The sequence below is a fragment of the Phycodurus eques genome, chromosome 16, assembly GCF_024500275.1.
Source record: "Phycodurus eques isolate BA_2022a chromosome 16, UOR_Pequ_1.1, whole genome shotgun sequence".
Classification (NCBI taxonomy): Eukaryota; Metazoa; Chordata; class Actinopteri; order Syngnathiformes; family Syngnathidae; genus Phycodurus; species Phycodurus eques.
The window spans coordinates 17,011,163-17,026,206 of NC_084540.1; the positions used below are offsets into that span (position 1 = coordinate 17,011,163).

The 15,044-nt window shown below is 41.6% G+C and overlaps 1 protein-coding gene across 16 annotated transcripts in view; it reads left to right on the plus strand.

The window, feature by feature from the left end:
- Positions 1-51: 51 nt before the first annotated feature.
- Positions 52-15,044, plus strand: part of gpatch8 (G patch domain containing 8) — a 29,213-nt gene continuing 14,220 nt past the window's right edge. For 4 of the 16 annotated variants that reach the window (XM_061699881.1, XM_061699880.1, XM_061699883.1 and 1 more), the window contains exons 1-2: positions 6,338-6,418; positions 7,028-13,800. Coding sequence is in view for 11 of the 16 variants with exons in the window: in XM_061699872.1 (XP_061555856.1) it covers positions 13,794-13,800 (7 nt within the window). In the remaining 5 variants the exon portion in view is untranslated. Of the gene's footprint in view, positions 490-1,302; positions 1,336-6,337; positions 6,419-7,027; positions 13,801-15,044 lie in introns of those variants that run through there. The other 12 variants (XM_061699882.1, XM_061699884.1, XM_061699876.1 and 9 more) reach the window with 9 other exon arrangements.

Sequence of the window (15,044 nt, forward strand, 5' to 3'; positions counted from 1 at the left end):
TGAACGTGGCACTTATTGTTTTTCGACCGGACGTCTTTCGTTTCGTTTCAATTGCTTCAAGTTATAGACAATACTCCCATTTTACGACTGTAAATTACCGAATCTTTAACAGTTTGAGGGGAAAAAAGCATTAGTACAAAGTTACCACTAGATGGAGACACAAGAGGCTTTTTTCAATATCCAAGTTGATCATACTGTGTCAAATATCTGTTACTGTCAGTACACTTAAGATATATTTATGGAATAAGGTGATTGTAATTCTAAATATACCGAACATTTTAGCTTTATCGTGTTATACAATAACGTCCGCATCAATTTACTGGGCTTATGTTAGCGAGCTGGAGGCTAATTGGCAGCTAACAGTCTGCCGAGTGCGCATCACAGCGGTGCGCGTCCGCAGTGGGACACACACGGCCAGCACAGAGAAGCTGCTGTGTTTAGAAAATGGCTGACAGATTTTCTCGGTTCAACGAAGAGCGTGATTTCCAGGTAAAATGCCACTCATACCTCTCATTTCTTTGTTTTGTGCGTCCTCTTTGATGTCTGGGGACACTAATAAACAACCACGAACATTGACAGCCGATTAATTTCTGCATCCGCTCGGCTCGTTAGCATATTAGCAGCTAGTCAGGCTAACGGCAGTGCACTGCGGCTCTTCTCAATTTCACTTCACCCTGTCGATGTTTTGGCGTTCTACAAATTAACCCCGAGCGCAATTATTGTGAGGTGTAGCACTCGTTTGCCTCTACGACAATAACTCTACCAACTAACCACGCAGCGATACGCTCGATAATCTACACCGAATAGCTCTTTAATGACCTTGAGACTGACTGGTTATTTTATCGACATATGCTAACGAGGCATGGCTCGCGAGCTAGCATATCGCAAACAAGAATATTGTGCATTATGTTAACATTGGTATACAGTGACATTTTCTGAAATGGTATTCTGCAGACGTCTACGGTCTACTCTTAGTAGTTGACTTCACCAGCTGTCTGCTGTTGCTTGGAATAATAAATTAACTGACGGTAGCAAGATATGAGCGTTAAACCACAACCGTGTATGCGTCGTATTTATTGATGCAGTTAAGTCGTTTAAGTAGTGTAAGGAAATTACACGGTAACATGCTGTGCATGTCAATTAGGCAAATTATGAGACAAGCACTACACTTTGTACCACATACAATTTAATGCTCGTCACCATTATGACATCCTGCATTTAAGCAGTTGCTCCAAGATTTTATGTGCTTTGCAACCACACCCAATACATCAATCCATTTTCTGAACTGCTCCTCCTCACTAGGGTCTCGGCAAGCTGACTTCTGCAAGAGGCGAGGTACACCCTGAACTGGTCGCCAGCCAATAACAGGGGACATATTGACAAACACTGACAATTTAGTTTTCAGTTAACCTCCCATGCATATTTTCAGAATGTGGGGGGAAACAGGAGTACCCGGAGAAAACCCACGCAGGCACGGGGACAACATGCAGACTCCACACGGGTTGCTGGATTTGAACCCAGGGCCTCAGAACTGTGGGGCAGATGTGCTAGCCAGGTTGTCACCGTGCAGCCCACATCCAATGCAAAACACTGCATTTGGTGCAGGGCTAGTGAAATGCTAAAGCTAATTAGCGGCTATGTTGCGGTGATTTAACCCTTTAAGCAACGGAGTGAGCACATATGGTTCAGCAACAACATGTCGACAGACAATATTACAGTACTCATTCATGGTAGCAATGTGACAAGATTCCTAAAAAATAACAGTCTATCAAAATGTTGTGTCTGGTTTGAATGGCCACTTCAACTGGAGTACATCGCACCATGAATTTGGAAAGCCGGCTGATTGGAAATAGATTTTTTCGCGGGGGCGTGTTTTTATGTGATATTGCTTAGAAAATCTGGTCAAACATACTTTCAAATTATAGTTAAACAGTATAACTTGATTATTTCTCAACATATCTCAACCTTTTAGTTTCGTCTGCTACTCGAGGAACCCCTTCTCCGATTCGTTTCAGTCAGAAATATCCACCAACAGGTCGTACAGGGCGAAATTCTGAGGGGTTCTCGAAGTTGACGTATTAAAATTACCGTGACATTTCAAGCGGTGTCTCTTTCCCTAAAAACTGGACTTAAATAGCGCAAATGGAAATTTTTGTTCGCCATAAGAGCAGTGAGGGCAGTAGAATAGGTCATGTACTTCAGTAATCAATTGTTTTTTTCATCATCAATTTATTTGTTCTGGAGAATTTTAGAGCAATTTGACATGCTCATTCCATGTAAAAAAATTTTTTCCCACATGTAGTGAGAATCCAGCAATAGCAATGCGTTTAGCATTGTCCATGGTCACAGGGACGTGGGCGTTTGACTTGCTGATTTTCCACTTTGCCATAGCCGCTTCCAGTATACAGCATCTGCCAAATGCTCGGCTGTGTGGCTCAACGTGTTTGGAAGACGAGCTTCGCAATTTGCCAATTCTTCGTGATAAAGTGTACAGTTACGGTCATATAGATTTGTGTTGTGTGGAGAGCCTATGCTTTCTTCCATGCCCCTCTTACTTTAGGTACCGTACCTTTGAAGGTACATTAAACATGTTCGACGCGTTGCCTGCAAATTGGGGAATTTGTTTTTTTTAATAGCAGTTACGGCAAATAGTTTGGGGCTTGCTCCCATAGACAATGTTTAGCTGTCTTGTAACATCACATGCATTCCACCCCATAATCTGTTTATGTGTACATAGCTAAGGGTTCCAATTAGATTAATTTGGTGACATTGCTTTCCCAGTTTCCATACACCTAATTTGTTACTAATGGGAAATGTGTGCCTGGTGTTTATGGGAGAAATGCCATCGGAATGAGTCTGTTGAGCAGCGCCCCGGCTCTGCACAGTGGCACTATAATTATTCGGACAGTTTCAACCACAGAGCGACACCCGATTCCGAGTGACTGGCTGCCGGAAACATCCGTGGATATTGCTGCAGACTGCACGCTCTATTGACCTGCATTGTGCATTAACCAGGCGGCTTATCTGGAGTGGTAGAAACACATAGCGCTGTTATTTTAGGTTTAGAGGACTCGCAGAGCTAGTCGAAACGTTTTTGTTTCTCTACTAGTGTTTGGAATTAAAATGCTTTAATTTGATTGATAAATCAGGAAAAGTAACAATATTTTTCATGTAATAAGTAGGTAGGGCTGCAGTGATTTATCATATAGCTCCAATATTTCAATTACAAAAAAGAGTGACGCAAAAACTCTGGCTTAAATTTCACAGGGATTTTTTTTTCCACACGCATCAATGTTACTGCAGTCGGAGACACCTCTCCGTGCAGAAATAAGTTGGCGTTATGGCAGCGAGCCATGAAGGAAGAGTTCGTAAAAGACAGAGAATCTCTCAAGTTTGGGAACATTTCACACTTAATCAGAAAGATAAAGTGCCGTGTGTACCATAACAGCACGGCTACAATTGCCAACACAGGATAACGTATGGATGTTGGCTAATTTAATATAGCCTATCCTTGCAAGTTAAAATGTATTTTAATGCCCACACAAGTGGTCTAAGATAGACATAGCAGCCGGTGCACTTTCACTTTATTGAATAAATGGTGAGGAAACAAACGCCTACTAAGTAAGTTCATACACGAGCTGCCTTGGCCACAATTCACGCGGAGTCTCTGAGGCAGCCAATTCTACACTCTCATTCGCTGACGCCCAGGCCCTGCCTTTTAAAGCCATGCACAGTCAAAGTCTAGATACACCAGTGGAACATGAGGATGGTGACTGAAAGTGGGCAAAAATAATAACTGCGTCTCCCATGCAAGCTGTTGTGTTGTGCAAATACATTTTTTTTTAAAGACAAATCGATGGGATAATCGGTAGAATACTTGTTTCTAAAAAATATTTGATAGCTGCAGCCCTATTTATAAGCAGCCTAAAAACACCCCCTGAGAAGGAATGATAAAGTCTTACCCTCATTAGAAAATCATTCATTACATTCAATTAACACCTGCCTGTGTTGTATGTACTTTCAGTATTTGGGAAAAAAATGTATGGGGGTGAGTGAGTCCTCGGTTTACCTCGAACCTGCCACAAAAGTTTTCAAGGTTACGAACAGCACACGATGAACTACAGTAGTTTGCTCAGCAGTGTAAGAATACGTCGTCACACGGCACAAGAAGGAACACATCAAATTGATTCATCATGCCCACCCTATTTCCTACTGTTATGTGCATTGGCGGACAGTGCACCACAATCTGGAGAGTACAAAATTGCAGCAGATTAGCGCTGGGCCACAGCCACATGAAGTGATCGGATGGCAAAGTCACCCAAATGAGAGAGAGAGAGGAGAAATCAATTTGCTCTTCCACAGCAACACCCTTCATCATAATCCCTCCTCACTGGCTACGCTAGTGCTGATGCAGGCTCCTGTTTTAATCTGAATTAGTGACCAGCATAGCATCAAATCACCTCATTGTGGTGTCGTAAATTGTGCTAGCGAAATCACATTCTCCCAGGAGTGTTAACCTAAACAATTCCAAAACTCAACTGAAGTATTTGGAAGTACAACAATATATTATGACGAATAGGTGGAGCTGTGCGATATGGCCTTGGTTAAGGTGAGATTTTTTTTAATTTTTCTCTTCATCAAAATCAGGTTTCCAATATTCATAACTCATTCAGTGCCAGCCCTCCTAGTTAACATGGATATTTGACTTCTAAAGCAGTCAGTGGCACTGAATGTGTTTTAATCAGTTTCCCCCCTTGCTTATAGAAAAAGCAAATGACAAGTTCTTTGTCTCTCTCTCCCGTCTGGGATTTGCTTTATTTCTCCTGACAACAAACAGACTGAGTTTTTTTTGAGCAAGTTATTTTTCCTAGACTTGACATAAATTATAGAAATAAATATTTCTTCTTTAGAGATGAAGGGAAAATAATTTTGTCTTTTGTCAAAACATGTACAGGTCAGGCAAGGCGACATTGGCAAAATATTTGCGGCTTGCACGCACATATCTCTGGTCAGAAGTCTCCAACGTTTGGATAAGTCACTGGTTTTGCAACTCTTTAAATAGGAACCATGTCGTCGTCAATGTCAAGCGCTATTGACTCAGTGATTGCTTTCCACCTGGCTCCTTTCTTTTCATATGCAAGACAATGTGAAAATTATTCCGCTCATGTTGTCTCTTTCTTAGCAGGAATTAGTCCCCAGTTGCTTTTTTCAAAAATTGTCACCGTGTTTGGAAAGGTCTCTAAATATAGCATCCGAATTGCTGAATTTGCAACACTGACTGAAACTAGCTCCTCTCTGTTTGCAGACATGTTGGTTTAACCAGTGCACATCGGGGTAATGCTCTGAACTACAGAAACCTCTCGGGCAGGGAAATTAATTGATTATTTTTATTTGTTTGGGATCACCTTGATTTAAAAAAAGAAAATTAACCTTGGCAGCTTCCGTAGCCTGCTGACGGACACTGTTTGAACTGAAGACATGGCAGCCAACAAAGAGAAGCTACGGCAGTTTACTTAAGTCTGCAAAGTATGTTTAAAGACTGCTGAAATAAAGTGGAAGGGAAAACGCCCACTAAGAATCAGACAACATGAGTGGAATTATTTCAAATTGTTTTTCCTTATGACAAAAGAAAAAGCCTGGCAGAAGGCAATCACAGAATCGTTCTCCCTGAACATTGTCAAACAAAATGATCCACTTCAATGGTGATAGCGGCTGTTGTGATCAACTACATACAGTGTTCACTATAGCTTATCCAAATGCATTACACATTTAACCAGGGTTTATTTTTGTCGACTTGCAGTGGATCGCTTTTTCCCCGGCTACTTCAAGCCGCTAAAAAAAACGATTAAAAACAATTGTCCTGACAAACTCAAATCAATTGATGAAATGGATTAATTGCCGAGTCCGACATATTGGTTAGCCATATGAAGTACCACATGCCTTATTGCTAGTTGAAAATGTCAGAAGAAAGGAGGACTATTTTTGGATTCTGCGTTCTCTGCTCACGTGAAGGTCGGCGGACCTGACGAGACGCAACCTTCGCCTGTCTTCCGTAGCCGAAGACAGGAAGCCATCTGTCCGCCATACAAACACTCCCTATTTGGAGTTAAAATACGCATAAGTTCATGCTCTGTGACCCTGCAGTTGTGTGGTTCTTCCTCATGCAAGATGAGTGGACATGACAGTGATGTGTACAGTTTTAGCCGTGTCAATTAATTTTATTTTTGTTTAGAAGTACAGACAGACAATATATCATTCGCACACAGGTTCTTTAAATCACAACAGTAAATAAATGAACACTTTATGTGTGTAACAGGCTCGTTAAATGTGTTTTGCTCAGGGTGCGAATCACTTTGACCAGTATGAAGATGGCCAAGTGGACCTGGAGCAGGCGTCTCTGGACAAGCCCATCGAATCGGTAAGGCCGCATCCAGTCATCCTGCACTATTGGACCAGTTGTGAGAGTGGATGATTGGTCCAGGCAGGATTTTTAAAAATGTTTTTTTATTTTTTTCCCCCTAGCGTTCTCTTGACTTTATTTAATCAATAGAAACGCTCATCTTGTGTCCATTAATACCTCTCAAGCCCCCGTCCCCTGTGTCCTCTGCTATCCATTTTCTGTGTCACATTTAAGTTGATAGCATACATGCTAGCTAGGTGTTCTGTTTTAGTTGCAGATATGTCATCGTTAGCCTTTGTTACACTGAGATGAGTTGATAGCAAAAGAATGGAGTGGATAAAGCACTGTTAATTAGGTGTCAACGTTAGGGGTACTTTCAAAGTCAATGCGTTTTAGTGAGTTTTTGTATATATATTTTTGATACTATCTATAGAGCTGCTATTTGAATCAAAAGTGAAAGTTAATGAGTTCATACATATCCTTATTTATTCATCCCCAACCCAGTTCAAATTAGTTAGCAGTGCTTACTCCACTCCTCAAACAACAAAGCAGACATTAGTTGATGTGAATGGCTGTGTGTGTGTGTGTGTGTGTGTGTGTGTGTGTGTGTGTGTGTACGTACCTTAGAATTTGTTTGTGTTTGTAGGACAGTTATCTTATTGTACACAACTTGGGGTGTTCGACATTTCTCTCCTGCAGCGAATTGGCCCCCCTATTAGCTAAGCAGCCATGACCCGGTTTGTATTTGCACGCTCTGCTTTCTTACTCCTGTCTCTAGGGTCCTTGTAAAGCTTTTCTTGACTGTTTTTGTCTCTTTCTTGCTCTTACTCACCACTGTTACACTCAAAATCTCCATTCTCCCTATCTCTGTCTTTCTGTTTCGCTCTCTCCCTACTACACAGTGATTCGGTGTACAGTACCCTCTGTCATTCTGTGCTGGCATGGTGCTTGTGCAACTGGGATTGCATTTTTTTTCTTCTAAGGAGGCACGTGAAGAATAGCGCAGGCAGCTCTCTCTTTTTATTGTCTGCCGTCCTCTCCGTCCCTTCTTAAAGTGGTCTCTGAAGCCTTGGGTTAAGCAGGCCCACGCCCCTCTTTGCTTCCTTGGAGTTGAGCCAGCTCTCTTCTGGATGTTCTATGTGAACCAGTCAGACTGGAACCACAACCAGCACCAGATCTGAAATGATTGCAGTGATCTGTAAGTGATGATGCACCAAAAGTAAAGCTGTAATGAAATATTTCTGTTTGACCCCTATTCCCGCACAAAGGAAGTTATCCACTCCTGTGTGGGTGGTGGAGAGGTATGAAAAATGCAAAAGGGCGAGAGGATGCCTGCTTACCTGGCTTGAGTGGCTCTTCTGCTCCTGCGCTATTATTTATGGATGGGAGGAGGGGGCACCGAGAGATGAGCTACAGTATTCAACCATACAAAGTCGTGACAGAAAAAAGTGGTCAAATTATCAAAGAATACTGCTACGTATAGTGGTACCTTGATTTTCGAGGTTATTCTTTCAGAGACACAGATTGTTGCTCCACTTACTCGTATATCAAATCAATATTCCCTATTGGAATGAAGGGAATTCCTTGAATCTGTTCAAACCCCCAGAAAACACTACGTTTTTTGTTTTAAAAATTACACTGTATTGTATTCATGTATAATAAATCCTAATAAAAGATAATTTAAAGAAATTGATTTTAAAAAAGCATAATTACTGTACATTGGGAAGAAGTCACAACTGCGCTGTGTGTGCTTTTAAGAGGGCGGGGCCTAGTGCGCGACACCAGGAACATAATCGGTTAGACTGTAAGCTCCTAGATGTGAGTTTTGGGCTACTGCAGCTGGTTGTGAGTGTTTTCACTTTATATTTGTGTGACTGTACCATTCAATAAACGGCGAAGATGGTGTCCATGACTGTCTCTTCCCCCCCCCCCCCCCCCCTCTCCATTTCACATGAACGTCAGCAGACCTGAAGACCACTCGTAATTCCAATTTTCGCTTTTAGCACAAAGCAAAAAATTGACCAAGCTCATGACTCACAAAACTTGGGGCACTCGTAAATCAAGGTACCATTTCCTTTGCGTAGCCTGATCGTGATCACTGACTGATGTGACTGGTTCATCATGGCCTCTTGGAGACCCTCCCCCCCGGCCTCTTGTTTTATGCCATCTATAGGCGCTAGAGGTCTATGGTACTTGACTGGGGTCTTTTACTCTTGTCCTCCCCCCCCTCTCTGTTTTGATCTTTGCTCTTCTCTCTAACATTGGTTTTGCATTGCATGCGTGGTAGCATTCAGTACGACATCACCAATGGTTCTCCCGACTCTCCTCCCTCCGGTCTCCTTTTTACCCCACCCCTCTTCAATCATCCATCCCTACCCCCAGCCTTGTTTTACCTGACCCCGCCGTTCCAACACTAGACCCAGAGCGATATGCAGTGGGCACCCTCGGAGCCAAAAAATGTACCCCAATCCCTACACAGACTCGCTATCAAAAGCAAACTCTATTCCCAATCAATCATCCTCATTAGTTACAGCTGACTTCCTTTTAAAGAAATCTCTTCAACTTTCCTCCGATGGAATTTTAGTCCGTCCAAAAACAATTCAGCTTCAGCTTGAAAGATTTGGTCATCAGAATGAAGAGGTAAGTATACTGTCTGTATATGTTACTAACTGTACTTGGCATAGGAAATGTAGCAGTAACTCTGATTCACTGAGTCACAACCATCCGAATTTCTGTCTTGATTGTCGCACAACCAGTACACTGTACCACTGCCACGCGAAAAGTTTTAATAATAGGCCCTATGAAGGTATGTGCTACATATACCAACATACAGACCAGTTCTTAAGCACAGTCATCCCAGAATCTTACAAATGATTGGATTTTTTTGCTTCCTCTCAACCACGTCAGTCATATTTCTCACACACAATTATATACACTCAACCCCCAATTGGTTGCGTAGACTGATTACATTAGTACTCTAAGGTCTCTAGGTGGGCTCCGCTGCATATCTCTTCCTTCGGCCTTATCTTTGCAAGGGGCACTGTGCCGGTAACAGCGCAGTGCATACTTTCTAAAACCCGGCCACAGTTTGTAGAGGTGTTTTGTTTGGATATTGTTTTCTGCTTTTCCTCTCTCCTTTATTAACAGTTGGTGGATTTTTTTTGTTGTTGTTGAATTTTTTTTACATGCCTACCTTTTCTGTTTGTATACCGTATTGTTTGCTTTTTAAAAAAGCAGAGAGAAGCAGTTTTAGATTTTTTAATTTATTATTATTATTTTTTTTAAAGAAGTACAGAAGCTAGCAGAATAGCAGTTGAAAGGGTTTGGCTCATTTCTTACGTTGTGTCACGTTTGACTGTTTTTTTGACAGCCCAGTATTTTAAAGCCAGGTTCGTATGGAAATGCCTTCACTCCACTTGCACTGCTGTTGGACTCGCCGTCTTTGCTTTCATCCGTCCTTCCGTCTGTCTGTCTGTCCGTCCATTCTTTTGGTGCACTAATATCTGTCGCTCCGACACGCCGCCGGCACCTCATCTCCGCCGCCAGTCACAAATATTGCCCTAACCAGCCCTTCCTGTTTTTAGACTTTGAGAAAAGGAAACAAGGCTTGTGTAAGCACATTTGAAGGAAAGTGGAACATTATTTGAACTTAATCAGGCCACTCGCTGCTCCAAGCCTCAGCCATTGCCTCTGCCCTAAATCTATAAAGATGTTATTGTAGCATAATACTGCAGTATGGTACCGAAAGAGACGGCGTGGAAGGGGTAAAACATTCCCCGCAGCAAACTCTGCAGTGCCCCCCTAGCCCCTACTTTACACAATGAAACGGCAGACCACGCTATGAGAGAGGAGATGCTCTACAATCCGTACATCCTCACATCCTGTCCATCTTTGGACATCTTAGCCAGGGAGTTAGGCATACTTTGCCTTAAGCTTAAGGCCTGTTTCCACTAAGTGTATGTTAGTTTGGGGTTTCCTTGGTACTGTTTGAAACGGTAAATCTTTATCTATCTGTCGTTAAAAGTTCTGTGTAACGTGACAAGGAGCAGAGCTATGTAGTAACATTAACCCTATAAAACAACCAGTTGTCTTAAACGTTCTATTCCTGACGTTGCACATTCAATTATTTTATTTATATAGAGCCAATTCACATCTCATCGCTGTTGGGCAAATCCTCACATCTCCAAAATCACTGCTTTTAAAAAAAACAAACAAAATCTCATTTTACCAAACACCACATCATTTTTTAACAAAGCAGGCTTACTTATATGTATCTAACCTAACTATTTTCAGTCTATCTAAAAAAAACATCCAGATTTTCAATCTTGAGTCGACATAGTGCTGCACGGCTCCCGCAGAATGAGGGAAGAGGCAGAGTTTTGCAATGCTTCTCTGAAAGGTGAGCATTCAAGAGAGTTAATAGATTTTTTTCAACATTTGAAATTGGTTAATAAAGTGTAAAAAATCAGAAATGACGTGGTGATAGACCAACAGTATCGACTTGTAAAAAAATACAGAATTGACCATATTTGGACATGCGAGGTTTCCACCGAACAGCGATGATATGGAGCAGGCCTAGAATCACACTCCTCCCACTCATTGAGAGACCAACTGAACCCTGCATGAGCAGGCACTTGGCAACGAAATACTCCCTATCGGGAGGAAAAGTGGAACAGACCCGTAACTCATTGTGGGGTGGCCGTCTACCTCAACAGACTGCAGTGGAACCCTATCGCTACTGTACTGTACTGCCACCACGCAAGGTTGCCTAAAAGCGTTACGATGCAAATGATCAGTATTTCGTTACCTTTCAAACCATGTAATAATAGAGGTGTACCCAGGGAACTGTAGCACTTGGTGGGAACTTGGCTCTCAATTTAGACAATATATCACACTTTTGAGATGGGAAGTGGCTTCTCTGGGCTTGTTAGGACCCACCAGAGAGATGCTTGCAGAATTATTCGATCTAAAATGGTTGGCGTTGAAGAAGCCATCCGTAATGAGGACCATGTGGGCTGAGATGCTGTGCATGCTGCGTGTAACTGCCACTCCCCCTTCACATGCACTAACCCATCCACACCCAGTTTAGTTTTCACCCCCACGAAAAAGCTCCCCCTTGCCATGGCTCAGCCTGCTCTCTACTGCCCTCTGTACAGTTGATCAATTCCTAAAGTAAAATAAAAAAAAAAAGCATTAAAAAAGGCTCTGTTGAGCCATCACCACCACCTCTGTGACTGAGCTATCTGACTAACACACTTGGTGTTTTATTAACCCTCTCCCTCCACACTCTCGCCTCCTCAGTTGTATGTGCACCTGTGGCAGTGTGCTACTAATACAGATTATGCTTTTTGTTAAAGCCAGTTTAACAAAAAGCTGCATGCAGTTTTTTCTTTTGTTACAACCCTCTTCACATTACGTTTTCGTGAATGTTGATGTTACTCTCTGTGATTATAAATATCCTTCGTTTGGTTTGTATGTTTTGCTCTTTTTTTTGGTGAATGTTAGACAAGCCTGGAATAGTTATAATCACAATAGAACACCACTTAAGAAAATTTCATTGACATGTTTATTTGTGCTTGAGATTGTACTGTAGTGTGTAGTCTTGGGACAGTCTTGCATTTCACATAATGTTTTCAGTTTTTTTTTTTTTTTTCTTTTTTTTTTTTTTTTCTTTTTTTCTTTCTTGCTGACCCATACTAGTTACCTAATGGTCTTGGGAGACATGCACATTTTGCCCCAGAGTGTTACAGGAGTTTCTGTTTTGCATGTTCTTACGCTCCTGTTTGTGATTCATCTTCAGTTGGTGGATTTTGGCAATAATATTAAGAAACCGTTCAGAACATTTAAACCTCAAAATGAAATGGCCTCTTTGCAATTGATGTGAGGACAAATTATGATAATGAAATTAGATATAAAGCCAGGGTACCGAATACCCTCAAATAGTGACCTCCACTTTGAGACGCCAAGCCCTAAATGACTGGCTTAGCGTGTCATCGACTTGACACGATACCACCGTGCGCAGTTGCAGTTGGCATCATTACCACAGCAAACGTAGCATCTGTAAAGCTGACTGTTGTATCTTGCGTGGATACAAAGCTGGTCCATTTAAACATGTACTTGAAAAAGAATTAGCAATATATTTAGCGGTCAATATCAACAATCCATATCACTTGTCCTTCTTAGTGTCGCAGGTGACTGGAGCCTATCTCAGCTGACAATAAAAAAGTATTTAATGAACTATAAAAAGGGCATTTTTTACAAGTAGAGCCCTCCTCATAATGAACGCATTGCCCTGATAGTTGGCCGGAAGTGTAGTATGAAACTGCAGTGAGTAAAAACTACACTGCATTGGTAAATACGGTAGTTGCCACCTGCCTAAAAGTTCACTTAGTCCAGTTAAATTAGGGTCTTTAAGCTATTAATACTATTGATTCCTATGAGAATTGTCGACCATGAAGATAATACTTTTTTTAAAAGATGCCTTTAAAAAAGAAAATAAAAAAAGAACATGCACAGTGGCAATTTTTTTTTTTTTTTTTTCTTCAGTGGGGGCTACCTGCATACATCTCCCTCTTTTTGGCCTGCCCATATTCCCTTCACATGTGCACATTCTGTCTACCCTGGGCCTTGTAATGGTAATCCAAGGCCCCGCTAGCACCACCCCTGTCTCTTCCTCTTGCTTTTTTGTTTTGTTTTGTATTTTATTTGTGACAACTACGTGTTTCATGGTGATCCCCTGCCACCACCCCTCCTCCTGTCATGGTTACAGAATCACAGCAAGCTTGGAGTTTCTGGTTGTCATTTTGTTACTGCAAGATTTCCATACTTGTTCTGTGTCACTTTTCTTTGTTTACTAAGATCTTGCTCTGTAGTGGTTCATATATATATCTGTGTGTGTATGTGTGTGTGTGTTTGTGTACGTGTACATACGTACGTACATGTGCGCGCTTGTATGTGATGCATACATTGCCCTCCGTCCCCTTCCAACTTCTAGTGATCAATGCCATTGCCTTTAAATGGCTGTTCACACACTCCCACATTAGGATTGATTGTACTGTGCAGACTACACATAGCCTCATTTAATAGTAGAAAACCCAGCGCCCCTTAGCCTCCCACCCTTATATCCCAACACTTGTGCTGGAAGACACTGATGTACACTTTGTAGTTGATGTGGATGACTTTAATAATGACGGTGGTGGTGGCTGTGCTGATGATCGTGTGAGCTGAGTGCATTGTTTAGTTGTGTGAACCGTGATTCCACGGGGAGGGAAAAGCTCCTCTTATTATTGGAATATTTCTGGTTTCTCTCCTCTCTCCTGTCTGCTAGGACAACATTGGGCACCGGCTGCTTCAGAAACATGGCTGGAAGTTGGGCCAGGGCCTTGGCAAAACCATGCAGGGTAAGCGCTCACTCGTCCACGCAAACCCCTACTGCCAATGTACACTGGTGCCACTTTCCAGTTCTCTCTGTTCACATTTCCAGGGTCCTTATTTTTACCAGTGAGTTTACTACACCTTCTCACATCCATCTTTTCAAAGTGGCCTCACATTTGTTGCTCCCCTGCTGCTTCCGCTCAAATTTTAAGTGGGAGAAAAATATTTTGGGAGCTTAATAAAGAGGAATGGGGAGTAGGGGTTCTGTTGGTTGGGAAACACATTTTATTTACAGATGTTAATGTGATGTTCCATTGAGTAAAATTCACACTTAAGTGTTCTCAAGGCCTTAGATTGTTAGCGGTCAGTTAAATTGGTGCCTCAAGGCCGATCAGCTGTCATCTACAGTTTATGAGCCTCTCATTAGACATGTTCTGGTGCGGACTATCATGACATCTTCTGGAAACGTTAATTTCCCATTAAACTGCTTTTGGTGTCTTGTCACGTCTCAGAGGTAATGAAACTGCTCAAGAGCCAGGCTGTCTATGTATGACCGAAGTTGGCCAGATAGTCATGGTGTCAGCGCAGCGGTGCTCTGCCCTTTGGCTCAGAGTTTGTTGGCTGAGCCCTGGCATGTTTCTATCCTGGCACTAACTACCTTAATTTCCTGTGTTTAATATGGTCTTGAGTATAATACGCACCCCCAAAATCGACCCCAAAAATCAGGAACCCCTTTTAACGATGTATATTACGCACCACCGATTTGCTGCTATACAGGCTCAAAACATAAAGTAGGTTGAAGTGAGCATAAGCAGAGCTGTGCACATATATTATGGTGACGATTGATCACTGTTTTCTGATATTAAGCAAAATGAAGATTTTATTTTTTATTTTTTTATTTTTATTTTTTTATTATTATTATTTTTTTTTTAGTCCCGCGTGGATGTCATGAATCTCAGGTGAGCAGTGAAAATTTACCGTATGATATATACATTTATAACATTAGATATTACATATATCGGAATAAAAGTACACCTTTTTCACAACCCCTTGGTACTGTTTATACAATGTGAAGGATTTTTTATTTTTTCCTTATTGTATACTATGCTGTATCGACATTTGACAGTTTTTTTTATTTTTTTGGGGGGGGGGCGTATTATACAAGAGAAATTACTGTTATTGCTTTTTTTTTTTTTTCCCTACATCCTTTTAACTTAAACTAACTTCATAGTTTGCTTTGTGCACTCAGTCTTTGCAGTCTACTCATAGT